We start from the raw sequence: 27362 nt of genomic DNA, 5'->3' as shown, positions 1-27362 counted from the left end.
ATTAAGTTATTACATTTGGTCATGAAACTCTTACCTAGGATATTAGAGTGTGATATCTGTGATTCTCTGTGCTTTACAGCTTACGATAGAATCTGAGGAGGGTAAAAAGAGCCTAAGAACATAACCATCTTTTAAATCATAGAATCAGAGAATTTTTTTTTTAAATAACTTTTTATTGACAGAACCCATGCCAGGGTAATTTTTTACAGCATTATCCCTTGCACTCACTTCTGTTCCAATTTTTCCCCTCCCTCTTTCCACCCCCTCCCCCAGATGGCAAGCAGTCCTTTACATGTTAAATAGGTTACGGTATATCCTAGATACAATATATGTGTGCAGAACCGAACAGTTCTCTTGTTGCACAGGAAGAATTAGATTCAGAAGGTATAAATAACCCGGGAAGAAAAACAAAAATGCAAGCAGTTTATATTCATTCCCCAGTGTTCTTTCTTTGGGCATAGCTGCTTCTGTCCATCCTTGATCATTAAAACTAAATTAGCTCTCTTTATCGAAGAGCTCCACTTCCATCAGAATACATCCTCAAACAGTATCATTGTTGAGGTATATAATGAGAATCAGAGAATGTTAAAACTAGAAACCTTTTTTTGTTTGTTTAGTTTTGTCCAATTCTTCATGATAATCTTATGGCAAAGAGACTGGGTTGGTTTTGCCATTTTCTTCTCCAGCTCATTTTATAGATGAAGTAACTGAGGCAAACAGGATTAATTGAATTACCTAGGGTCACATAGCTATAATAAGTATCTGAAGCTAGAATTGAACTCACAAAGATGAATCTTCCAAATGTATTTGCCGCCACTAAAAGGTGATTGCTGAGGGAAGGATCTAAATAGAAGACAAGACAATGAGTTCTCTATATATGTTACTGATTACCAGTAACATTGTGCTAAGCCCTAGAACTTATCTGACCCTCCTAAATGAAATCCATAAATTGCTTTTAAAAATTCAATCTAAGTATTCATGGTGAAAAACTATGTGAATAAAGAATGTCTATTGTCCAAATTATATTATTCAATGAGGTAGACCCAGAGGTAAACAGGTATAAGAAAGAAAGCTAGATTGCCCCTTGTGAAATTTTGCAATACTTTTAATGACTCCAGTTTCCCCCCTGCAACTAAGATCTATCTTTTTAAAATTAGTGTTCCTCCAGTAATTCTTTATGACTGAGTAATAGACTATGACAGTCTCTAAAGAATGAAAACTTTGGGTCTCTCAGTAGGCATTGAAGTGTTATGTGGTAGGTCAAAGACTATGATATAATATCTAGACAAAACTGTACATGATAAGTATTGTAAAAGACATGATCAGAAAGTTATGACTAGAAAATGAGCTGGGTCAGTCATATAGTGAGAGTATGGAATACCAGTGTTTTCCATTGTTAAATATTAATAGTTCAGTAATATTCCTATTGAGGGTATATCAGAAAGTTTCAATCAGTTAGTCAAAAAGCATTTAAGTGCTATGTGCCTGGTACTGTGTTTAGTGCTAGGTACACAAAGAAAGGTAAAAACATGGTACCTGCCCTTAAAAAACACAGTCTAGTGAGAGACACTGTGCAAATGATTATGACCACAGAAAACAATATAGCCAGCATTTGTATGGCACTTGCTATGTGCCTGTTATTGTGTTAAGCACTTTACAATTATTAACTTATTTGATCCTCACAACAATTCAGGGAAATAGGTATGATTATTTTCCCCATTTTACATGAGGAAAACATGATGAAACTGAGGCAAACAGAAGTGAAGTGATCTGCCCAGGATCATTCGGTTTGTAAGACTCTAAGGTTGGAGTTAAATTCAGGTCTTAACTGATTCTAGTCCTAGTACTCTATCCATTGTACTTCCCTGCTATGGTATAAAGGGAGAAAAATATGGACAATTAATATAAAAGTCAAAATGGGTTACAGTCTATACCATTTATTGAAAGAAGTATCCATAATAATGAATCTTCAGATCCCTCAAGGTATTAAAGAAGTTCCTCCTCACTTCTCCATCTTAGAATTTTTATCTTTGTTCAAGAGTTAAGTGATATGGAATCATGAACATAGTGGTCCCCTGAACTCCCTAATAGTGTTTTTTTCTCTTCAACATGCCTTTGTCTATATTGTTTTTGCCCATGAATATAAGCTTCTTTTGGTCAGGAACTATTTTTCTTTGTATTTCAGGTTTCTACTATGGCATCCTACACATAGTAATTGTTAATAAATGGTTATTGAATGGAATTAAATGACTGTAGAGGTTGGTTTATATTATAAAGGCGACCCAAAGAAATAACAATCATCAATGTTTTCAAGAGAGGAAAGAAAATGGTTTTGAGATGAGGACAGCACCAATTTGGATCTTTGCTTGGCAAGGTCTTTTTTGTCTGCCTTTAAGTAGAACAGTCTAGAAGAAAGCCACAGAAGTCATGTTAATATTTAATCATCCTTGTGCAATTGGTTTAATACATTCAAGAATCTTTCATCAGGTTTTGCGATGCTTTTCTAAGGCTAGGGGGTCAGAGCATTTTCGTGGCTTTTTGTTCCAATTCAGAACATCTGCCTCTTGGCCTTCAAAATATGAAATTAAATGGCACACATCGATAAAATCCTTTTATGAAAAGGATGTGGTAGCATTTTGTACTTTGGGTTATTTGTAGCTTCACAGTGACTTTATTTCTATATTTAAAATTAAAATGTTGCATCACATATCATTAAGCAACCCACAGAATAGTTCCGGTTTTTTTGTTTTTCTCCAATTTTTTCTAAAATGGGACCAACTGATTTATTGGTCCAATGCAGAACACCCTCTGCAGTTCTAGATCCTCTTTTGCTTTTTGATTTGTAGATTTTTCTATGTAATTAAAATACTCAACATACTTTAATGCCCTTTTCTATCTTCCTCCCTCTATCCCTTTGTTGAATTGGGAGGTTCAGCTTCAAAATTCCAAGGTCTATTTTTGTTTTTTTTTTCTTCTGCATGTGTCCTCCCCAATTGTGTGACTAAAATCATTTTTACCACCCCAATTCCTGCCCCCACCTTGTGCACCCACTCATCAGTCTCTAGTGCTTCTGCTAAGGTACGGTTAAATGCTCTTTCACCTTGTGACTTAGCCTTGGCCTTTGTAATGATGCTGCTGAATTTGCAGAATGATCCCTCTGCTTTAAGAAGCTACTTTGGAGAGCAAAGCTCAAAGATGGGAATGTTTTTCCTTCTGCTAATTTCCCTAAGTTCTAATCCCAGGGGTTATTTGTTGTTGCTGTTGCTGTTGCTGTTGTTGTTGTTGTTGTTGTTGTTTTTGTTTGCCAGCAATGCAAAAAAAAATCAAGCTGATCTTAGAGGGAAAGATCCCACTTGGCATTGAAACAGCCTCTAGGCAGTTGTGAATTGGTAGCCTCTTTGTTCTGTTTTGTGAGTCACTGGTGTCTTTTCTCTGGTACTCCCAAAATAATTCCAGAACCAAAAGGAAGCTAAATGTGTTTGCTCAGAAATGCTTAGTGTGTTAAGAAATACTCACTTAGCCTGTTTAAAAAGATGATTACTTTGGACAAATAACATGAACTGAAATCACTTAAGATAAATTGTAGGTACTAATGAATTCTCATTTCCTATTCATTTTCATGGAATTCTAGTCCTGTGTTTCATTGTGGACATGTAGTCATTAGGCTTCGAAGAAAAGCATAAAAATGACTTTGGGGCAAGAGGTAGTACATTATATGTAGATAGGACCCCCTTTTCAACCACTCTTTCTGGAGATAGGCAATTCTGAGGATTCTTTCAACAAATATTCATCTGAAAGAGAAAAGGTTTAGGTAAGTCTATATCCTCATTGAACTTATAGAGTTTAGTTGTTGGGGAAGTAGAGAAATCTAGAATAGTTTTATTATTGAATTTGGACTTCCCAATGTGGAAACAGATTCTATCAATGCAGATTGGCAATTCATTTATAAGTTATAGTCTTAGAGGGTTGCCTAGGGTACTTGGAGATTAAATAATACTTGTTTTTGAAACTTGGCTTTTTAAATTGACTCTAAAACCAGCCCACTGAATATTATCCCAATATCCTCCTGTGGTATATTTCATATAGAAAAAATAAATATAATTCAAAATATCAAGTGTACAAAAGATAAAATAACATGTGAGGTGCAAGCTGGGGGAGATCATTACCAGCTGAGGGCATCAAGGAAGTCTTCATGAAGATAGGCTTGAAAGATAGGTATAAATAGGTATAAATTTAGCAGATAAATGGAAAGGGGAGAATATTTAGACATAGAGGAGTGATTAAATAAAACCGTAGCCATAGTAATAGAAGAGCTAGAAAATTGGAGTGTAGACTATGTAAAAGGAATGATCTGATAAAGTAGAAAGATCGTGAAGCACAATACCTAACATATAGTAGGTAAGAAGAACTGAACACTGGTATAGAGAACTCCCTCTACTAATCCAAGTGAGCATCTTCTCTACAATTTATAGTTTTATAGAATTGCCCAGGTTGCCTTGTGTCACACAATCAGTAAGTGTTAGAGGTGGGATTTGAACTCAGATCTCCCAGATTACCATTCCAACTTTCTATCCACTATACTACTCACCTTCTCAGTGTATTCTAGGTACTTAGAATACACTAAATATTTGTGAACTGACTTCTTAAACCAGGTAATCTGGGTTGAATTCTAAGAATCTTTCTGACTTTGAGTAAATCATTTTGACCTCTTAAGAGTCTCAGTTAACCTTAATTCTAAAATTAGGCAGCTGAACTCGAAGACTTCCAAAGTTCCTTCTGGTTCTGAAGACATGCTTGCTTTGAATTCTAGCAGAAGAGTTTTAATTTTGCTAAGTAGAGAGTAGACATCAATTAAAGTGTTTTGAGCAATGGGCCATACAACTAAATTTTAATGTAAAGAATATGTTTCTCTACTATGTGTAAAATATCTGGATTGAAAGGGAGAAGAGTGAAATTAGGAATTGTTGGGATGATACTAAAAGATTCCAGCCAAAGAACAGAGATCGTGCAAATAGATAGAGCACCAGATTTAAGAGTCAGAAGGACCTGAGTTCAAATCCAACTTCAAGATACTTATTAGTTGTCTGCCCCTGGGAAAGTGATTTCATTTTGGTTGATTCTCCCAGCAGGTAGATGGTAGCAGTAATAATGAAGACTTGGGCAAGAATACTAGAAATACAGTGGAGGTACAATTGATGGAGCCTATTAGCTTATTGGATAGTACAAATAAAAGAAGAGTCAATAAGAATATCAAAGTTTCTGTCATGGAGATCAGTTGAATATTCATACCACTAATCAAAACAGTGAAATCTAAAGGAGAAATCATTCTTGTGTATTAGAAGCAGTAATATGCCTTAATCAACAGAAGAGTGCTTAATCAAGAAATTCTAAATTCAAATCTAGCCTCAAAACACTTAGCTTTATGTCTCAGAGCAAATTATATAACTTCTCTCTGTCTCAGTTTCCTCAACTAAAAAGTGCATACCTACTTCACAGAGCTCTTTTGGGGAATCAAATGAGATGATGTTTGTAAAGAACTTAGCACAGTGTGACTGGCATACATAGTAGAGTGCTTAATAAAGCTAATTTCCACTTTCTTCTCTTACCTTTTCTTTCCTTCATAGCCTGGTGCAAATGAAAGCAAAAAAAAATAGTGGATTTAGAGTCCAAAGGCCAGATTTAAACCAGAGCTTTGCCATTTTCTATCTATATGTACAATATTGAGCAAGTTCCTGAGTCTTAGAACCTCTATTTTCTTTTCTAAAATGAAATTATCATAGTGGATTACCTTAAAGGATCCTTCCAACTCAAAGTCTGTGATAATCTCATGACATAATGAATTTAAGGTGCTGATGGAGGACAGTGAAATTGAGGAGCCAGTTAGGTAGTTGGAGATATAAGTCCATATTGTAGATATATCCCATTATATTCATATATGGAGACATAGATTTTGGAAGCCAACTTTATCCAGATAATAGTTGAAGCCATGAGGATGAATGAGGTTGCCAAGGGAGAAAATATAGAAAATGTAGGACCCAGGACAGACCCAACAGCAACATTGAACATATGGGGTCAGGGAGAGGAGACAAAAAAAATGAAACAAACTCTCTGAGAGGTAAGAGGAAAACTGAAAGAAAGTGTGGTATCTCTGATAACAAGCAAGGAAAGGAAAGCAAAGAAAAATATTTGGCACATAGCACAGTGGGTACAGAAGACAGACTGCAAAAAAATTGATGGGAGCATGGGTGATAAGGAATATAGAAATATGAAATAAGAAATCAAGTCTTGTTTCATAACTATTTTTATCGGAATATTTTTACTATGGGCTCTCAATTTTCTTCACTTGTGTGATTTTTTTTTTCCCTTCAGTTTCATTATAGAAATTGAGAGGTATTCTTCTATGTTTGAAAAAAAAAAATTAATGAGTATAAAAGAAACAGGAACAAAAGACAAAGAAATCATTTTGCCCATCTTAAAATATGCTTTCATGATTGATCAACCTATGCCAGTCACTCTTTCAAACCAATGACTTAACATAATATGGCTTTACAGCAGCAAAAGTCTTTTTCATCACTCATTTCATGTTTCATCACTTTCAGTTTAGAGATCATTTGCAAAATCATATTAGATAGAAAACTGATATTTTTTACTTAATGAAAAATCAGCTGTTCTCCTTTTCAAGGCCCAGGATCTGCCTTGTGGATATCTTGAAATGGACTTTTCAAATTCTTTTAAAAGTACTCAATCTAATACCAAGTATCAGTTACTTAAAATAAATAGGCTTTTTTAAAAAGGATATTATGTGTTTGACACAGTGAGAGACACCATATATAAGACAGGATTCTTATCTTCTAAAAATTTGTCATCCAATTAGAGAAATGAAGCAGTGAAGAGGCAGAGTGGATAGACCACGGGAGCTGGAGTCAGGAAGACCCCAGTTCAAATGTGACCTTAGATACTTACTAGCTGTGTGAGCCTAGGCAAGTTACTTAAATATATCATCCCTCCATTTCCTCATTTGTAAAATAGGAATAGCACCCAACCTTTCAGGTTTGTTCTGAGAATCAAATTAAATAATATTTGTAAAGTACTTTGCAAATCTTAGAGCTTTATAAAATGCAAGTTACTACTTTTAAAATACAATCTTATATGAAATTGTGCTAAATTATATGATGCAGACTACACAATCAGATCCATTTGTTCTCCAACACAGGATCTTTATAAGAAAGAATATCTGCATGAGAATTGGTTTCTGAAATGTATTCCCACATAGTTGAGGATAGAAAACTGAGAAAAAGCATGGGTAGAAAGTTGAGTCCAAGTCCAGGGTTTAGGTACCAATTCTGTCACATACAAGAGCTAGAAGGAACCCTTGGAGGTCATCCAATCCAACTGTCTTATTAGGTAACAGAGGCCCATAGATGTTAAGTGTCTTACTCATAGTTACAAAGGTAGTAATTCACAGACCATGAAAATCAACCCAGATTATTTGGTTCAAGAAACAGTACTCTTTTCTTCTGTGTCATGCTTCTTCCCAAAAAAAGAAGAAGCATATGAGTTTAATTCTAACCCTTAATTTCCTTATCTCAAGGTTGATCACAAAATTAAAAGCTCTCCTGACTAAGTAATTAAATTGACTGTGTTTGTAGGGGCCATCCATAGTGATGCATGCCTACAAATCCCTGCTACCAGGGACTCTGAGGTTGGTGGATTGCTTGAGTTTGGGAGTTCTAAGTTTTAGAGAGCTGAATATGAAGTCTGCTATCATGATGAGATTCTCTGGGAGCAGTAAACCATCAGACCACTTAAAGGGACAAGTACTGGCCCACACTGAAACAGAACTTGGAGAACTAGGAAGACCCAGTCTCAAAACAAAACAAAAAAAATAGCTGGTAGGTTGTTGCATATAGTGTCAGTAGGTTAGCTTTTTTTGTTGTTATTAGGTAGGGTTTCCTGGGAGAGGGAGGAACAGGATAATATGACTGATATAAAATTAAAGACATCAATAAAACTAAGAAAATAGCTGATATTTGGTTTTCTCTTCATTCAACAGTTATTTCTTCTTGAAGAAATGAGAGAAAGAAAATATGATGGATATGCTCGGGTGATACAAAAAACTTGGAGGAAATTTGTGGCCCGGAAGAAATATGTCCAAATGAGAGAAGAAGGTATATAAACAAATTGATAATGTATTTATCAAGTCTTGAGACTAGATTTGTACCAGATGGTGAATCTTTACCAGGATATTGGCATATAATTCCCCTATAAGATTCATATAATATTCTGTGATATTTTCATGCTAAGTTATATTCTGCCCTTTCTTACATGATTTTTTCTTCCCTCTGTGTTCTTTATTCTCTGGGGGAATCTCAGCCTCTGATCTGCTCCTGAACAAGAAAGAAAGAAGAAGAAATAGCATTAACAGGAACTTCATCGGTGATTACATTGGAATGGATGAGCACCCAGAGCTCCGGCAGTTTGTTGGCAAACGAGAGAAGATTGACTTTGCAGACACAGTCATCAAGTATGACAGAAGATTTAAGGTAGGCACCAGGGCCCAGAAGTCACAAGACTGGCACTGAGCTGTATCTTTTGTTATTCCCCAGCAGCTTTACAAAATAGCTGCTCAACAATTCCTTTCAAGCAACTGACAGTTTACACCAAGTAAGAAATAAGTGTTCATTTGGCTTAGTTTTACTACCCACATAATCTGATAAATAATTAGTGGGTAAACATTTACAAGGCTGCTGAATCCAGCAAAGAGTCTAAAGACAATCTTGCCTGATGAGAAAGAGGCAGACTGAAGCTTAATCTAAGGAGGAATCTCTCTAACAATTAGAGCTGTCTCAAGATAGGATGAATGACTTCAGATGGTAGGAGTTGCTCCCTTGCAAGAGATCTTCAAGTAGATATGGTATGAGTTGGTACTTAGGGCTTGCAGATAACAAGACCCAGATTCACATGTCACTTCAGTCTCTTCCTATATGACAGAGCTCTGAATCTCAGGTTCTTTAATAGGGGAAATAGAGCACTTTTTTCATAAAACAAAGAGATAATGTATGTAAAATTCTTTGCAGTTCCATCTAAGTTTTAGCTAACATCACTATGATATCATAAAGAGCTTTGATCAAGAAAAGTAGGAATAGATGGCCTTCCAAATCTGAGAATCTGAATGTTCTAATATAATGGCAGAGTAAGGAGCTGAATCCAGATAACTGTACCAGTCTTGGATTTCATCAATTCTCCTAGATCTTCTGCAAAGCGTTTAATTTTAGGGATAGTCCTCCCCTTCCCTCCCTCCCTGCCCCCATCTCTCTCTCTCTCTCTCTCTCTCTCTCTCTCTCTCTCTCTCCTTCCCTCCCTCCCTCCCTCCTTCCTTCTCTTCCCCACTCCCCCTTTCTCCCCCTCTCTCTCCCTATCCTCCTGCCCCCCAGGACTCTTTAGTAAGGATCACTCAAAATAAACAAGCAAACCAAGAAATCCTCCACCATCTTCAGTGACTGTATTTGTTGTTCTTGTTCAATAATAGCTCGCAGGATTATAGCATTTTGAAGGTTACAAAGTTATTTACTGAAGTTACCTAATTTGGTCTTCATAACCGTCCTGTGAGGTTCTATAATTATTCTTTTTTTTCTTATGAGGAGATAGAGGCTGAGAGGTTATGTGAATTAATGCAGAGTTCCATAGAGATTAAGGTAGAATTTGATCTTGGGCCTGCCTGCCTCCCAAGTCCAGCACTGTGCTCCATATATGCTGGCATCTTACCCGGGTGTAGAAAATTTGGAGCTGATAATTGCAGCTGAGACACCAAATGTTAATAAAAGAAGATTCTTTCACAAAAGGCAACTTGGTTTCCAGTCACTAAAGACTGGGTTTCTCTCTGTATATCCTCTGCAGCTATAAACAGTTTCCTCATTAGGGAGAAACTGTTTCTACTGTGTAAAAGGCACAAAGAACCTTGATAATTTAGGGAGTGTTTATTCAGTGTCGAGGTTACTATGAATACTCTGCTCCATGGCACCACCAGCAGCCACCTCCTTGTTATTTCACTGCCTGTTAGTCCCTTTCCCAGAGACTGACTGGAGGAATAGCTAAAACTCAAACCACAGCCTGTGTTCCTTTGTGTAGATGCTCAAGTTTTGGCAACAAAGTGTTTTACTTTTTGCCTTGCCACGAGATTTGCTGCCCCGGTACATTACAGAGGATGGGGAAGTAATTATAAAAGCTGCTGTCTTTGGATGCTGACCCAGCTGCTGATGTGGCGCCGTTACAGCCTGAAGTAGTCCTGCAAGCCTCTGGGTAGGCAGGCTTTGGACTATTGTCCCCAGCGTTCTTCATAGGATCTTAAATCTAGAAGATTTAAGAGATCAATCAGAGATTCTTAACCTGGGGTCTGTGAACTTTAAAAAATTTTAATGACAATATTTCAATATAATTAGTTTCCCTTGTCACCCTGTGAGTGTGTGTATGTATTTTACACTTAAAAATATTATTTTAAGAAGGGGCCTATAAGCTTTTCACTGGACTGTGTCCAAGACACACAAAAGTTAAGAAACCCTGAGTCATCCAACTCTTATTTTTCCAGTAAAGAAAGTAAAGGCTGAATAATGACTCAAAGATATACAGAAAGTAGGGGAATGTACTTGAACTCAGGTCCTCTGGTTACAGGTTCAATGCTCTTTTCATTATATGGTGCTCCCTTCTCAAAACATTGCTCTTTATATCCTGTGCTACCATACCCATGTCCTTCACCCTTTGGGATGATAGAAAGGGGAGGTTTTACTTTGCTTTCCCTAAGATAATCTCCATAGTAGCCTCACACGTGTCTTTACTAGCATAAATCCAAACCATTCAGCATATTCCTGTTTGGCTCCTTTCCATGAGTGTCATTTTAACTACCATCAACTCTACCCAACCTCTTTCCTGTGTTCATCTTTTATTACAGGGTATAAAGCGAGATTTAGTTCTTACCCCAAAGTGTTTGTATTTGATCGGCCGAGAAAAGGTGAAGCAGGGGCCTGATAAGGGCCAGATGAAGGAGGTGCTGAAGCGGAGAATCGAGATGGAGAGGATTCTGTCTGTGTCTCTCAGGTGAGTGACAAAATCAGTCTAAATTGGGGCTCCACCACCTCCCTGCAGCCTGCCAGGAAGGGTCAAAGAAAAGTTTATGGCTGCTTTCCAGGGTTATTTGGAATCAGAGACAGAGCTAATGGGAAGTTAAAGAACACCTGCACAAATGGTATGGCAGAAATCATTTCTTTTCCTTCTTCCCAAAATGGAAATCTTAACTTCTTGAGCAGCCACGTGGACCCTGGTACAATGGGAACAAAACACCAAGAAGCTATTTATGACTGTGTATGTAATAATAGCAGTTTGCATTTGTATAATGCTTCTTGGTGTAGAAAGCATTTTGCATATATTACCTAATTTGATCCTCAAGAACCCTGTGAATTAGCATGTGTATTATTATCTCTATTCTATAACTAAAGCACCTGGCTCAAGGTCATAGAGCTACTTAAACAGATAAAGCTGGGAGCTGAACCCAGTTCTTTGATCCTTGACCCTGAACAACATTATATCCTCTATTGCAATGCATTAATTCATGTTAATATGACAATAATTCAGTAAGGATGGTGAAAAAGAGAACAAATGATGTTTTAAGGTCAATCTATAAGAAATTTTTAAGTGTTTATTATGTGCTGGACATTCTGGTAAGAGCCTGAGGATTCAAAGACAATCAGGAAATAGTCCTTGTCTGCAGAAAGCTTATATTCTAATGGAGAAGACAACATTTTTAAAAATAGATAATACAGAATCATTGAGAAGTAATCTTAGGGAAGAAGCCTCTAGTACCTGGAGATAGGGAGAGGAAAAGGAAAGAAAACAGGACTGGAAAAATCCTTCCTCAGAAGACGACATTTGAGAGGGGCAAGGATTCTATGAGGTGAAGATGATCAGTATGATTCAAAATCACAGAGTGCTTTCCAAGGCCACCCACCAGCCAGAAGGGAACAGGGATTACTGACCACAGTCGTACCAACAAGAGCCAGCTCCTGCAACATGACCTGGAGCAGGGCCTCCCAGCAGCTGCCTCGTAGCCTGTTTGTCGACCTGTTCAAAGATCCTGATGCCGTCACCAAGTAGCCTGGGTTGCCTTTGGGGGCTAAAAGCTACACCTGGAAAACCCCTCATCCTCATGAAGCCTTGATGAGAGGAAATAACTTAATGCATGCAAAACAGGAAGAGAGGCTTCTGATCCCCACAGCTTCCCAATCCAAGTCTTTCCTCCTTGAGTCATATTTCCGGCTCTTTTTGGAGACTGTTGATCCTCTTCCAAAGAAGCTCTTTGGTCCCCATTTTACAAAGAATGGTGTGGAAGATGAGCACCAGGAATGCGGCTTGTTTAAACAAACCAGGCAGGGCTGTAGTAGGGAGGAAGCCAAGCTCTCAAAATTCTTAAAATATAATCAGCCCAAATAGTAGGGATTGTAATACTCGGCAAATTCAAAAGTTCTATGTGCTTAAGTCTCTGTCTCCCTCGACTCAGGTCCTGGCACTAAAGTGATCAGTTGAATAATCTAAAGCAGACTTCAAATTGTGCCTCTTCTTGTCCTTGTCATCATGATTTCCAATTCTGTACTTACTTGTCCCAAACAAAAGCAGTCTGGGGAACTGGAGAAGCAAAGAATTTTAAAAGATGTCCAGTTCAGGATGTGGTAAAGTTTTTAGGCAAATGAGTCCATCAAGTTCCTGTCTTTGCACCAATTCATTTCTGATATATTCCATCACTGAAGATTTAACTGGGAAGGCCTGAACCTGTGTCTGGCTTTCAGACGCCCTTCACAGCAGTTACACAAATTACCAATCTCATAGAGAGGGATTTACTTGTTGCCATTGTCCAGAAAATTGAACAAGGTTTATCAAATGAGACAATTATTACAAAGTGCTCAGCATAGTGCCCAGCACGTAGTGCTACATAAATGCTATTTCTATTATTGTTAACACTTCCTGCTCTCCATACTTAGCCCAGTTCACAATGACTAGAAATCTGCTAGGAAAAAAATCAGGCAGACCTTGGTGTGGAACTGAGGGGGAAACAGACATGGAAACTTGATGTTCTATATTCTCAAAATTATTTTGAGGAATTCTAAAAATAAAGACTTGATAGTTGTCCTATTTATACAAAGGTATGAAAAATAAAATAGTTGCTGAACTTCTTTCAAATTAATAAGACTAATTGTGTTGTTCTGCTATGGTTCTTGAGCATAAGTTCTGACCAGTCCAAAGGGGCCTCGCCACCAAGTGGCATGTCCAGTCTCCAATGAGGACAAGCTTTATTGAATTGGGATGTTCAGAAGCAGCAGATTGGATACCAAGGATGAATCTTTTAGCCATTTACGCAGGGAGACTCCTACTAAGGTAGATCCCAGATGCAACCTGTGTCAGTGGAAGTAAAAACCAACTGAACAAAATCACAGATCACAAAGCTCTTGTACTTTGAATGGGGAATGTAAGGGAGACATATAGATCACTTAAATCAGTGGGGTCAAACTCCACTAGAAATGGGAACCACTAAACTATACAAACAAATCCCAGTGGGCCACATATTGACCTAGAAAACAACTTGTTTTTGTATATCTTTTTATAAGTGTATCAACAATACATTAAAATCAGAGAAGAATTAGTTTTAATCTGGTTCACTTTTCACTTGGGGAGTGCTGTAAACTGCATGTGGTCTTTAGACCATGTTTGACACCTCCCAACAACTCATTTTATAAACAGTAACAATACTGACAAAATGGGGCATCTAGTTCACTGCCGATAGTAGCAAGGCCAGCAGCTTGAAAATAATGTGAAGATGATGCTGTCATCAGAAATGGCAAACCAAGATGGGAAATGAGATATACCTTGTCAAACAAGGCCGACATGTTCACTTGTTTTACATACTTTTTTGTTATGAGATAGCTTTGTTGGGGCTGGAGTAAAGAAGGAAGATTCATTGCAAAATAACTGAAGTTTTCTTTTCAAGATCATCAATACAGCATTTGAGAGAATGTAATTGCTACCTTAGCCAGGATCAGTTGAAATGGGAAGAACCCCCTGACCTAAAATAAAAACTACCTTCGAAGACTGACATCAGCAAATCCAACAATAATGGATGACTTGGCAGGATGTGGAATCATCAGAGGGTGTAAATATACCTACATGGATTTAGTCATCTGCAGATTTCAGAGTTATGGCATGTTTCCTGAATCCCAGAAGATAGAGTCATAACTACTTATTTCAAATGGCAATTTGACTCCTGGTCCACGCATTGTGTTGATCCTGCTCCTGTAAAAATTCTGACCATTAGTAAGATATCTCAAGCTGTGACGTCTCAGCATCTTTTCATCCCTCTAGTTAGTATTGGTGAGAGGTACCTTGTTGAACTTTGAAAAACCTATAGGATTTGGATGGGTAAAGGAGGAGAAAGGCCATAGTAGGGAGGTTGACTCCAATTCCATTTGAGGAGCCATTTAGTTTTAAGCAAAGTACATTCTGGGATTGGCAATACAAACCTATGCCTGATGACCAGTTGACTGGCAGGATTGGTATGTTTGGGCGTGACCACAAGCCTATATGTCTCAGAATGTCATGGTGAAATCTAGTATCTTCTAAAGCAGCCCATCCTCCTTTGGGATAGCTCTAATAATTTGATATATCCAGCCAAAAGCTGGCTCTTTGCAATTTATATTGAATTGTGCCCTTGGCCAAGCAAAAGCTGCTTAAAGTCTCTCCAGCATGCTGATTCTTCAAATGCTAGAAAGAAGCTATCCTGTCCCCCTGTGTCTTCTTCAATTAGCCCTCATTATGGTATGGTCTCCTGTCCTTTAAGCCATTCTGGTTACCTTCTTGTCATTGTTCTGCTGTCCAGAATCAACCGTAATATCCCAGATACAGTCTCAGCACTCATACAGGAGCCATAGAAAGTGTTGAGCATCTATGCATTTCATACAGATTCAACTTCAATTTATTTTTCTAACAATGAAAAATCATGCTGAGCTCAAATTTGGCTTCAGACACTAACTATATGACTCTTCTGTTTGCCTCAGTTTGCTCATCTGTAAAATAGAGATCTTATAGATTAGGAAAAACTGAAGTCCAGATAAACAGAAAGACTTGGCAAAAATCAAAAAGATACCTTAGAAATAGAAGAAGGATCCTGAACAAGTCACTTAACTTCTGATTACCTCACTTTCCTTAACTGTAAAATGAAGATCTATCTTCAGGATTGTTGTGAGGATCAGATGAGATATGTGTTTTTTGAAAGAAAGAAGGAGGGAGTAGCACTTAGCATAACATCTAGTACATAGTAGGTACTAAGTACTATATAAATATTTGTTAGTAGAGCTAGCTTGCTTTTCCCTTCCTTATTCTTTAGTGGGAAAATTAAACAAATTCCACAGATAGAAAGAATATAAATTAGATTTAGAGCAGGAAGGAATCTTTGAGATAATTTATTTTAAAACTCTCCTTTTTGTATGTGGAAACCCATACTTACTTGACTGTACAGCTTATGTCCAAATCAATCAAGAAATGACTGTCCAAAACACCATAACAGTAATGTGAGAAGATAGTAAGACATCATTTAATGCATTGTAATCTAAAAACATTTAGTTGAAAGTTGAATTTATATAATTTCATTTACCTAACAAGAAATTTTAGAAATAGATTCCAACATTGTTGTCAGACTCCTTTCCTGAATCCTTACTAATAGACCAATGAATTGGTTAAGACCCTTAGTCAATCCAGGACATCTCAGGTTTCCACCAGGACAGAAGACAGAAGTATTTTTAAACAATAGTGAATCACCATGATCTTTATTTGATAACTTTGAAAACTTGGGCATTTGGCTCATAAATGCCTAAATGGTATAATGGGAAAAGCATTGGATTTGATGTATAAGCCCTGGGTGTAAAATCATGGTTCTGCCATTTACTACTTATGTGATCAACTAAGACATTTCACTTTTCTTCATCTCAGTTCCTCATCTGCAAAAAGATAGGGCTACATTAGCTGGCCTTCTGGTTCATAATCCCATAATCCTTTGTACATTCATAAAGTAAGATTCTCTAAAAACCACCTAAAAGGCAGCACCAGATGGAAACAAAGCATAGACTTTGGAGTCCAGGAAGAAGGCCTTGATGCAAATCACATAATCTCTTAAATAAGCCTGGCAACTCATTAAGTCCCCTACCAACAGTTCTAGGTTTATGTAAATTTGCATTATGCAAATTAACTTCGTCTTCATGAAAGAATTTTTTCCCTTTTTAAAATTTTTTTTTCCTTTGATAGTATTTTATTTTTCCAAACACATGCAAAGATAGCTATGAAGGAATTTTGAAAGGAATCTGCTTTCCAAAAAAGCACCCATGTTATCTTTATTGTACAGTATTTGTACTTCGCTCTCCTCTAGCCCCAACCTCTCCACTGTAAAGAAATATCACAAAAAACCTCCAACTGAAAAAGCAGAAGCTCAGAATTATAGAGAGATCATCCCCCCCATAATGAGGGGCTTGGAAAAGAGGAGACCTTTACCCCCTCTGTCCACGCCCCTCATAATACTTTCCCCTTTACATCTCTCTTCTATCCATACTAGGATGCTACACATCTATTCCTGGCTTCCATGTTTTCCTTGTCAGTGTTCTTTTCCAGCCCCGACATTCTGCCCCCAACTCTTGTTTTTCCTGTCAACTCTACCCAGGCCCCCATGTGGCTGGTCCTGGTCCTCAAATGTTCTTCCTTTTGTTCTCACCTTATTTCTTGAGCCCACTCTATATCACCCCCTTTTTGCCTCTTCAGGCAAAAAGGTAAGACAAATGAGTTTAAATCTTATGAAGATATAAAACCGGGTCATAGCAACAACAACAACAAAAAAGTTATTTTCACAGTTTAGAAAAATAAATAGTTTTCGTTTGATTTTTTTTTTTTTGTTCAATAATTAATGTTCTTGATGGGGGGAAAAAAAGAAGAAATAAAACAATATTTTCAAGTCCCATTAGCCATTAGCCCCAGAGATGAAAGAGAACTGAATACACAACAAATCCAGAGAATAGTAGAAGGCATCTTTCAACACTCTATATAGAGTCAAACATCTGTAAGAAATTGCAACTAGAGCATACAAGTAAGACAGTGGTGAGTTCCAAGGATAAGTCTGATTTTTTTAGAAAAAACAAACTTTTAAGTTTTGCTTTGGGACTCATGAGTCTGCACTGAGGAAAGGCAAAAGAGGGAAGACTGGTGTGAAGTAGGATAGCATTGCCAACTTATTCTCCTAAGTCTTGGGAGTGAGGTTTTCCACTGATTTGTTATATACAGAATTGCCGAAAATATGTTGTAGTGGAAAGAGTTCTGGAAGGTGGGTCAGAGGTCCTGGGTTCCTATTGCAGCCCTGATTTTTGCTCTTTTGAAGAAACTTGCTTGATCTCCTTTGACTTCAGTTTTCTCATCTGTAATATTAAAAAGGTTAGCTGAAATTATTTCTAAGATCCCTTTCATCTCTAGAATCATAAATAATCTTGTTGCCTTTCTTTTTCTGATAAGCAAACAAATTAAGCTACTCAAGGTTATTTGAATTTGATTCATCCACTAATGATGCAAAGATATCTTCTTACTTATGTCACCAATCATACTAGAGATACTTATTTCCATATATTATCCTGATACAAGTCCCTTAGCAAGAAAGAAGCATAAACATCTATTTGCTCTCATTGCTGAGAAGCTAACTGAACCAAACTAAAGAACATATGTTTTCTTGAATTTGTCAAAAAGGGATCATAGAAAAATAGACCATTGAACTGAATGAATATGTTGATGTAGTTTGCTGAATTGCTTTAATATGATTCTGACAAGCAAAATGGTTTGAAAGACTTTCATAGGTTGCTGTTGTTTAGTTGTGTCTGACTCTTCATGATCCCATCTGGGGTTTTCTTGACAGAGATATTAGAGAGATTTGCCATTTCCTTCTTAAGCTCATTTTACAGATGAGGAAACTGAGGCAAACAGGGTTAAGTGACTTGCCCAGCATTACATAGCTGGTAAGTGTCTAAGGATATATTTGAACTTACAAAGATGAGTCTTCCTGACTTTGGGCTCTATCTACTGAATTACTTAGCTGCCCTAATTAGTTTTTTAATATTTGCCACATTCCTTTATATATTCTCAAAGCACTCCAAGAAAGTAAGTAGTAGAGGAATAACTATCTCTATTTTACAGGTGAGAAAAATGAGGTTCAGACAGTTTATGGGAATGCTTGTCCAGAAGGTTTTACAATGGATTTTCTGCTCAATTACAAGTTGGACTGAGTGGCCTCCTATGTCCATCCATTTCCAGCCTTCCTCCATCCCCTATTTCTTACATTTTGGTTTTTGCTTCATAGAAACGATGATTTTTACTCCATATTTTAGAATGAAGAGATTAAATAGCTTGCCGATGATCACACAGCTAGTAAATGTTGGACACAGCATTTGAACCTGGGTGGATTTTTTTCCTGTTTCTAGTGCTATTTTCACTATACCATACTTGCCTCTTCATATTTTCACTATCTTACTCAGGATAATGAGACAACTGTTTTATTGACTTTAAACACTGTAGAAAGAAGAGTGAGAATACATTAATATAATTGTCTATTATCTGTACTATGGCAAATGTGGGTCATTTGATCATCATAATCATCCTGAAAAGTTGGTCACAAATAGGAAATTCTCAGCATGGGAACTTCATTCACTAATGTAAATATTTCTGTCTGTGACTTTGTAGAAAGCAAAGGAAGGTTAAGTGACTCTCTTAGAATTATACAACTGGTAGATAGATATTAGAGGCAGAATTTGAATCCAGGTCTTCTCAACTCTTAATAAAATTTCTTCACCTTTTACCAACACTATGCCATATTATCTGTAAGGGAGATTGGTCTATTATCCCCATTTTGCAGATTTTTCCAGAAAACTGAGACTAAGAGAAGTTATTATTTACCTCTAATAGAAAGAACCAGAAATTAAATCCATGTATCCATGAGGATTTGAAAGTAGTGCCAGTTTGGGAAGAGGATAAAGTTCTGCATGAATCAGCCATTCCTTCTAGCGCCAAGAAGACATGAGTTAGGCTCAGGAATGAAAAGGAGCCTATAACTAGTGGAGGAAAACGCCATTCATGGTCAGCTCTATAGCAAGTCATTCCCTGCTTCCCGATGAGACTGAGGCAGTTGGCGCAGTCTAAGTGGGAGACAGCCTCAGGCAGCTCTCCTTTGTCATCCCTTCGCCTGCAAAATGTGCCATGGAGGTTACCTTTCAAATGTGGTCAAGTTCCTTTCCAATAGAGAGAACACCCCAGGATTCAGTCCCAAAGCAAAGTTTTTGCTTCTGTGACAAAGTCTGCTCTGCCCTAGCACCCACCTTTCCTCATTGGATCCTAAGAAACAGTCGATGGCAGCACCAACAAGGATTTCTAGGTGACTGCCTTAAAAGATCATAGAGGAGAGAGGGCTACCTTGGTACAATAGAGTCTGCCAATTGTTGCTGTGGCAACCAGCTCTTGGTTATTTCCTACGCTAAGGCTTCACATTTTCACCCTCAACAATTCATGAATACCACATTGCACTTAATTTATTTTTAATAATAGGAAAAAACAATTTTCTTTTCCCCTGGCAAAATGTCCTTCCCAGAGGAGGCTCATCTGCTGTTACTGATCATTTGTTAAGTGGCACTAGAAGGTAATTGAAAGCACATGTAACATGGAGCTTTTGTGAAGTCTCACTGGATGGGAAGGGGAGGGCAGATAGGGGAGAGACCAACATACAAAGAAAGGGTAAGGGAGATGGAGAGAGAGAGAAAAAGAGAGGGAGACAGAGACAACAGAGTTGTCTACATCTGATGCAGTTTTTAAGTTTCCCCACCTAAAAAAACAAATCATTTGCAGCATTTCAGGATTATATTGGATCCTGCCCTCCCTCAGCTCTGCTCTTCTGAGATGATGTCTCTTCTAACTCTCCTGAGGATAGTGTATTAGCTACAACAGTGGACAAAGAATCGCTGCAATTTGGGTTCCAATCCTATTCGAGATACTATTTATGATGTTGAATGACCCTGGACAAATCACTTAAACTCTTTGTGCCTCAAGATTCCTTCTATAAAATGAGAATAACAGTGGCAGGGTTAGTCTTATTAGCTATCATTATTCACCCATGGACACACCCTATGTGGACTATTCCACTCTTCTCACAAAACCTACATGTCTTACCCCTTGTTTTATAGGGTATGAATATAGCTTGAATTTAACTGGTGTCTACCTTGGAAAGTAGCAGCTTGTAAGGAAAGGAACATTGGATTTGTAGTGGGGAGACCTGAATTTGAATCGTGGCAAGAGTATTTGTTAACTGTGTGATGTTGGTTGTCTTTTCCCTTTCTGGACCTCACGTTATTCATCTGTAAAAATGAAGGGATGTCAAACACAAATAGAAACAAAGATCACTAAACCATACATAAAGATCCTTGCGGGTATCATACTGATTTAGAAAACCATATGTTAACATGACCTATTTCCCAGTTTCATTTCAGTCTGGTTTGGGCTATAGGACGTGGGATGCTGCCGTATGCTTAACAACTCTAAAGTCTCTTTCAAATTCTAAATGCTGTGTTCTCTGAAGAGTTGTCTCCTTGTGTTTCCCTGTCAGAGTTTAATTTCATAGCTGTGACCAAAATTTTTGTTTTATTGTGGCATTTTTGTGGTATTGAGAATAATTATTTCCTTTCACTAAGTAACACTAATGCTGTTGATACTTTCATGATTGTGTCTGTTTTAAAAAAATTTTTTTTGGTATGTTTCAATGAAGTAGGATAGCATTACCAACAATCAGAATTTTTCTTATTAGTTGTATATTCATTCCTCAAACCATGTATTTTAACAAGACTCTTTTAGGAATGCCATCTTAAGCTTTTGTTTTTTATTTTATTAATCTTAAGGACACAGAACATAAACTGAACTTCAGATTGAGTCATAGAACTTTTGTGCTAGAAAGAATCTTGGAGATTCTATGTTCCTTGCTTTACAATTGGGAAGATTCCTATGAGGATGTTGGTGATTTGCCCAAGTCACATGGTTATTCAGTAGCAGCATCAGGTCTTGAATGAGGATCACTTGTCCAGGGCACCCTACATGAAATAACACTATTTTGTTTTAAAAGAAAAGTTTTATAAGTATTAGAAAGATAAAGGGTTGTTTTGCTTTAGCATAAATATTAAAAACAGAATTTGGTTTTGTACATGAGTAGCATAATCATTGCTAATGAAAGATGCCAAATCTCACTGAAACCTGAGAGTAGATAAAGAATAGCTGAAAAATCATTTTGCATGTCTTTATATGTTTGGAGGAGTTATCTCTCCTGATCAAATGTAAGTTTCTTGAGGGCAAGGACTGTTTGACTTTTGTCATTTTATCCTCAGTGCCTTAGTGGACTTAAGAGTTCAGCTGCTCAATAAATGCTTGTTGATTGATTAGTTTGAGGTCAAAAATCCCTTGCTTACTTACTTATGTAATTGTGGGTAAGTCAACTCCCTCAGTTTCTTCATCTGTAAAATGACAGGATTTCACAGTATCCCAGTAGTGAAATCTCATCCACCTTGAGATCTGAGGTCCTATAATTGGGGGCATGGTCAGAAGTGCAAACCCCTCACAAGATGTTCTGCCTCCTTTCTTTGCAGCACACTACAAGATGATATATTTATTCTCCATGAACAAGAATATGACAGTTTGCTTGAATCAGTCTTCAAGACAGAATTCCTAAGCCTCTTAGCAAAACGTTATGAGGAGAAAACCCAGAAGCAACTACCTCTGAAATTCAGTAATACGTAAGTAGTGGGGCTTGAGAAGCTGTGCTTTCTGAGTCTAACTAAGGGATGGTTCCTTCTCCACACGATCTCTGGAGGTAGGGAAAGCAAGACAACTTCCCTGATTTCCTCAATCTCAGCAAAGTCTACCTGCTTATCCCATTCTTTTCCATTGCTCCCTTTGGGAGCCAATCAAGTGACAATCAAAGCTTTGGATTACTCAGCCTGGGAATGCAATTTCTAGGATAATAAGGACAAAACCAAGTAATTTATTTAACCTTTTTTTGAGGAAGAAGAGCAAAATGAAGTGGGAAATAATGGGATTTTTCATGCCAGCCATCCGAAATGTCTATTTTTGTTAATAGCATCATCATCTTTTTGGTATTCCAAACTCAAAACCTGAGCATTACCTTTCTTTCTTTCCCCTAGACTGTTGACTAGGTTTTTCCTGCCTCCAATTTATCACTTTTCCAGTCTCTTCTGTTTTACCCTAATCATGTCACTTCTCTTCTCAAACATCTTTAATGGCTCCCCTCTGCTTTTCCCCTTCTAGTATTCCTGGCCCTTTACAATCTGACTTCATCATCCCTGGCCAACCTAATCCATTACATCTTGTTATGTACTACTTGTGTGACTGTTTTTTCTCAGTCTTTTTTGCTGAATCATCCTCCATATCTTGTCCCCTAACTATGGTTATACCTCAGAATTGGATCCTGGCTGGGCTCACTTCTCCCCCTACATCTTCCTCAATGATCTCATCAGGTCTCATGAGATTAATTCCCATCTTTATGCACATGATTCAATCATGTGTCAAGTCTTATCCATTCTACTCCCATACCAATCTCTTTTATTATTATTATTATACTTTTTATTTCCAAGTTATATGCATGGCGAATTTTTTACAGCATTGACAATTGCCAAACCTTTTGTTCCAGTTTTTCCTCTCCTTCTCCTCATTCCCTCCCCCAGATGGCAGGTTGACCAATACATGTTAAATATTCATACCAATCTCTTAGTTGAGGTTTTTCCCCTTAGTTTATCACCTCTTTCAGGAATTATTATTATTCCTACCTATTTGGTTTCCCTGCTTCCTGTTTGGGGAGTAGATTGCTCTCCCCTGCCAATTTATGTAACTGCCAAAGTGATATTTCTAAAGCCAACAGGTTAAACTCTGATAATTTCTACTCAGAAAGCTTCAGTGGCTCCCTATTGCTTCTAGAATAAACCACATACTTTGAACAGTTGGCTTTCACAGCCCATCTTCCTGTGCTGATTGTACATTACTCCTTCCACGTACTCTATGGTTCACACAGATTGGTCTCATGCCAATGTGCCATCTTCACAATCTTTGCCTTTGTACAAGATGTACTCCATGTTCAGAATAACCTCCCTCTTCACCTCTACCCTTAAAATTCCAAATTTCCTTAAAAACTCAGCTCGCCACCTATTTATCATAGGAGGCCTTTCCAAATCCTCCCAGCTATTAGCACCAACCTCCTGCCCCATTTATTTTATATTTGTTTCTCTGGTCATGTGCTGTTTCCCTAATAGAACATAACATCTGTTGAGAGCACGGAATAAGGTTTTTTTGCATCTTTGCATCCCCAACACAATACCTGACACAATAAGTATTTAATAAATTCTTGTCGATTGATTGACCAGTCCTATTCTCATACTGCCCTTTTTTATCTCTGTAACTCTCCTCTATTCCCCAAGTGTGAGGCGGACTCATTCTCACTTCCCAATCTCCATATGTTGAAGAAAAGCACTTTATGGCCCAACTCAGTGACCCATTTCTCCATCCTCTGTCCATGGAAGTTTCCATAATCCCTTTCCTCCCAGATAATTGTGACTTCTCATTACATTTTCCCTGGACTTCTCCTTTGAATTCTGATGCTCCCTTGTAGCTTAATTACTACTGTATATGATCTTGTTCCTATTAGAACCTAAGCTTCCTGAGTATAGATTCTTTGTCATGTCAACAACAGAAAGAGGGGTGACCAACCAAGTTGGCTTATCTATGGTATAATGACCTAAACCCCTGCTTCAGTAAAATATCTTTGTTTCTTCAGCCTCTACTGTGGTAACTTTATCCCTATAGTAGAAGGCTCAGATGTTTGAATGCCCTGAGACTCTCCGATGCTCACTAGTTGAGATCAGCAACTCATTTCTCTCCCTACCATCTTCCTCGGGGATCTCATTAGGTTTCATGAGGTTAATTCCCATCTCTATGCACATCTACTTATAGATGACTTGCCCAGGTCACAACACCTAGTAATTCTGAGGCCAGATTTGAACTTAGCTCCTCCTGATTTAGGACCACTGGTCTATCCATTGTACCCCTGAGCTACCCCAATTTAGTCTTTTTTTTTTCCTTTTTAAATGTACGGTTCTTCTTTTTTTCTTTAAGCAAGATGTTCACCAATTTTTTTTATGCACATTAAAAATATATTCAAACCCTTTGACATGAATTGTACTAATAGATCAGTCCCCAGATTCATTGAACAAACACAAGGTATTTTTTCAAGTTAGGGTTTAACACCTACAATATCAACTGCACCATACTATCCTGAGTTAACCAATGAAATGAACATCCACTGGACAAATCACTAATTTGTTTTCTATAAAATTTTATAGACACTGGCAATTTTCCATCTCCAATAAAAGTAGTATTAACTAATGCAACATTTTGTGCCATCAATAAGGGTATCCTCTCCAGGCAGAATGACCAATTCTTATGATGGATGTTAATGTGGGAGTTCCTTTTGGGTGAGATTAGAATTAGATAATGGCTCCTGAAGTTTCTTACAACTTGGAGGTTCCGTAAGTCTAAACCTTTCAACATAAGAGCTCCCATCCCTTCTAATAATAAGAATCCCTTTCTATTCCAATACAGTACTATAATAATGGCACTTGCCACCCCTGTGTAATGGTTATTTCAATAGCTTTTCAAAAGAACCACTGTTTGAATATGAAGGAATGTTTCATTTTGAATTAGATATTATTGCTGTACCTCATCATCAAAAAATTCTTCTATTTTTTCTTTTCTTCATTTGTAGAACTAACAAATAGGTACAGTTTGGTTTTCTTCACATTCTTTTCTCTTTCCAGCCATCACAGTTGCTGGTCTTGATTCTTTGTCAAACTTGGTTTTTTTATGGAGATGTTAATTGTCCCTCAAGGAAAGTAACTTTCCCCCCTCTCTTCCTCTTCACTGTTTATTTCAAAATTCTTCCTCTTCAGGGATTTTCCTGGGGCAGCATCCTTTTCTTTCCTCATCTAGGAGAAGCAGATCCCAATTTACAGTCTTAATAGAGCTGCCTTGGGCATTAAGAATGACTTGTCGTGTATTCAAGTCAAGTAGTGTCAAAGGCAGGACCTGAATCCAAGTCTTCCTAGCTTTGATTCTGGCTCTTTACATGTTATACCACAATGTTTCTACCTTATCCAGTATTACTATTTAGCCATTTAGTTATGTCCAACAATATGATGCTATAAAATATATATATATATATATATATATGATGGAATCCATGGGGTCTTCTTGGCAAAGATCCTCAATTAGTTTGTTATTTCCTCCTCCAGTGTATCTGCATTTTACAGATGAAGCACTATGATAAATAGGGATAGGTTGACTTAGCCAAAAATCACAGATTTGCACTCAGATCTTCCTAAGTCCAGGCCTGGTGTTCCATCCTACCCATAGTAAGTATTTAACAAATAAATGCTTGTTAAATTAAAGTGATGTGCATTCCTGGAGTATCCAAGGTGATCAGGATAATTGTGCTTCAAGGGGGCTAATCCTCAGCTTGAATAGAATGTGGAAGCTTCTAATAAAGTGAGCTCCAGCTCCATGGCACATGGATAGAATGACAGGACTGAATTCAAGAAGTGCCTCAGACATTTAGTAGCTGTAACAACCTGGCAAGTCACTTATGCTCAGCCTCTAAAGTCCCTCCCAGTTCTAAGTATATTATCCTTTTGTACTTGAATATGTTTGTTGTATCCCCTGCCACCAGTGTATAGGATCCATTTCTAGTGATGAGAAAGAAGGAAGGGCCCATGCCCCTCACACAATCTGTCTGCAGCAAGGAAAGCCTCCTATCAATTAGCTAATACACTAATAGTGAATACGCCAGTACCAGAGCCGGCTGAATTATTTTCACTCAAGTAGCTCAGACAGATTCATGCTGGCATCTCTTCCTTTTCCCCTATTCATTTTTCACTCGGGCAGGAACCATAATCCAAAGGACTAGAGCTAGAATATCTCTACCTTTGGGACTGAACAAACACTAATGCTGGCCAAGCCTTCAGGAGCCTCAGGCCACCCCCTGCAGTCCTTGCCAACTTTACTTCTCAGCGAGGTTAGACAGGGCTTCCCAGTTCTTGTTGTTCATCTTCTCTGCATTATCTGTCACTGGTTTGTGGAACTTCAGGAAAATACTCTCTTCCCATTAAAGACTGGCCAGTATTCTGTGGCTTGCCCAAAGAACTTTCCAGGGGAATTCCAGTCTGATGCTGGACTTGAAAGCAGGGCAGGTCTTCTTGATTCTCATGTTAGCTACAATGCTACACTGCTTCTCTTCTCAGTCATTTATTCCATTTTTATAATGTACTTGTCACAGGCTTGAACTGAAATTAAAAAAGGAGAACTGGGGCCCATGGAGTGCAGGAGGCTCACGACAAGTGCAGTTCCACCAAGGCTCTGGGGACCTTGCCATTCTCAAACCCAGTAACAAAGTGCTGCAGGTCAGCATCGGACCAGGGCTACCTAAGAATTCCCGTAAGTGTGGCTTCCCTTCCCCCTTGCTGAGCAAGAAGTAGGAGGTTTCCTTCTCTCCCCTGCTCATTTCTCTCATACTATTCTTCCATCTTTGCTGTCTAGAATATACCATAGAACCAAGAGGGACCTAATGAAATCAGCTTCTTACTCAGGGTTTTCATGTTGCATACATTTGAGTAGATTTTTCAAAATGTACATATTTCATGCTGACCCAAGAAAACTACAAACTGTACATATATTTTCTTAGACTAATCTATAAGTATATTGTACCCAGCACAATAATAATGCCATACTTATATAAGTGTTTTAAGATTTAAGTAACATTATATATATGCCATAGAATATGATGTCAACTATCTGGATTATTCTCATTATAACCATTCTATGGACTGGAAAACTAGATTGGGAAGACCTCAGGCTCAAATCCTACCTCAGATACTTACCAGCTGTGTAACCCTGGCCAAGTCATGTTTTTGAAAGGTTTGGACTTCAGGGCATTTCAAGCTGACAATTCATGATTCCATAACTAGGCAAGCACAGTGGCTCAAGTTTGGTCTGGTTCAAAAAGATATGGGTTCAAAACCCACGCCTGGCACTATTAGGCTACTTTGAAGTAGATGTTAACCATTCTGTGCCTCAATTTCCTCATCAATAAAATAGGATTGCAATGATACCTAAAGTTCTAATATTATAGTGTTGTCCCAAAGATCAAATGAGAT

General features: G+C 37.8%; 1 protein-coding gene across 1 annotated transcript in view; it reads left to right on the top strand.

Annotated features, from left to right (window-relative positions):
• MYO1E (myosin IE) overlaps positions 1–27362 on the top strand; it is a 222286-nt gene that overhangs the window by 169457 nt on the left and 25467 nt on the right. Inside the window, exons 20-24 of the mRNA XM_051980739.1 lie at positions 8054–8168; positions 8374–8543; positions 10946–11091; positions 21735–21881; positions 26486–26643. Coding sequence (XP_051836699.1) covers positions 8054–8168; positions 8374–8543; positions 10946–11091; positions 21735–21881; positions 26486–26643 — 736 coding nt within the window. The remainder of the gene's footprint in view (positions 1–8053; positions 8169–8373; positions 8544–10945; positions 11092–21734; positions 21882–26485; positions 26644–27362) is intronic.

The sequence above is a fragment of the Antechinus flavipes genome, chromosome 2 (genome assembly GCF_016432865.1).
Source record: "Antechinus flavipes isolate AdamAnt ecotype Samford, QLD, Australia chromosome 2, AdamAnt_v2, whole genome shotgun sequence".
Lineage (NCBI taxonomy): Eukaryota > Metazoa > Chordata > Mammalia > Dasyuromorphia > Dasyuridae > Antechinus > Antechinus flavipes.
This window is presented reverse-complemented; position numbering and strand designations above follow the sequence as displayed.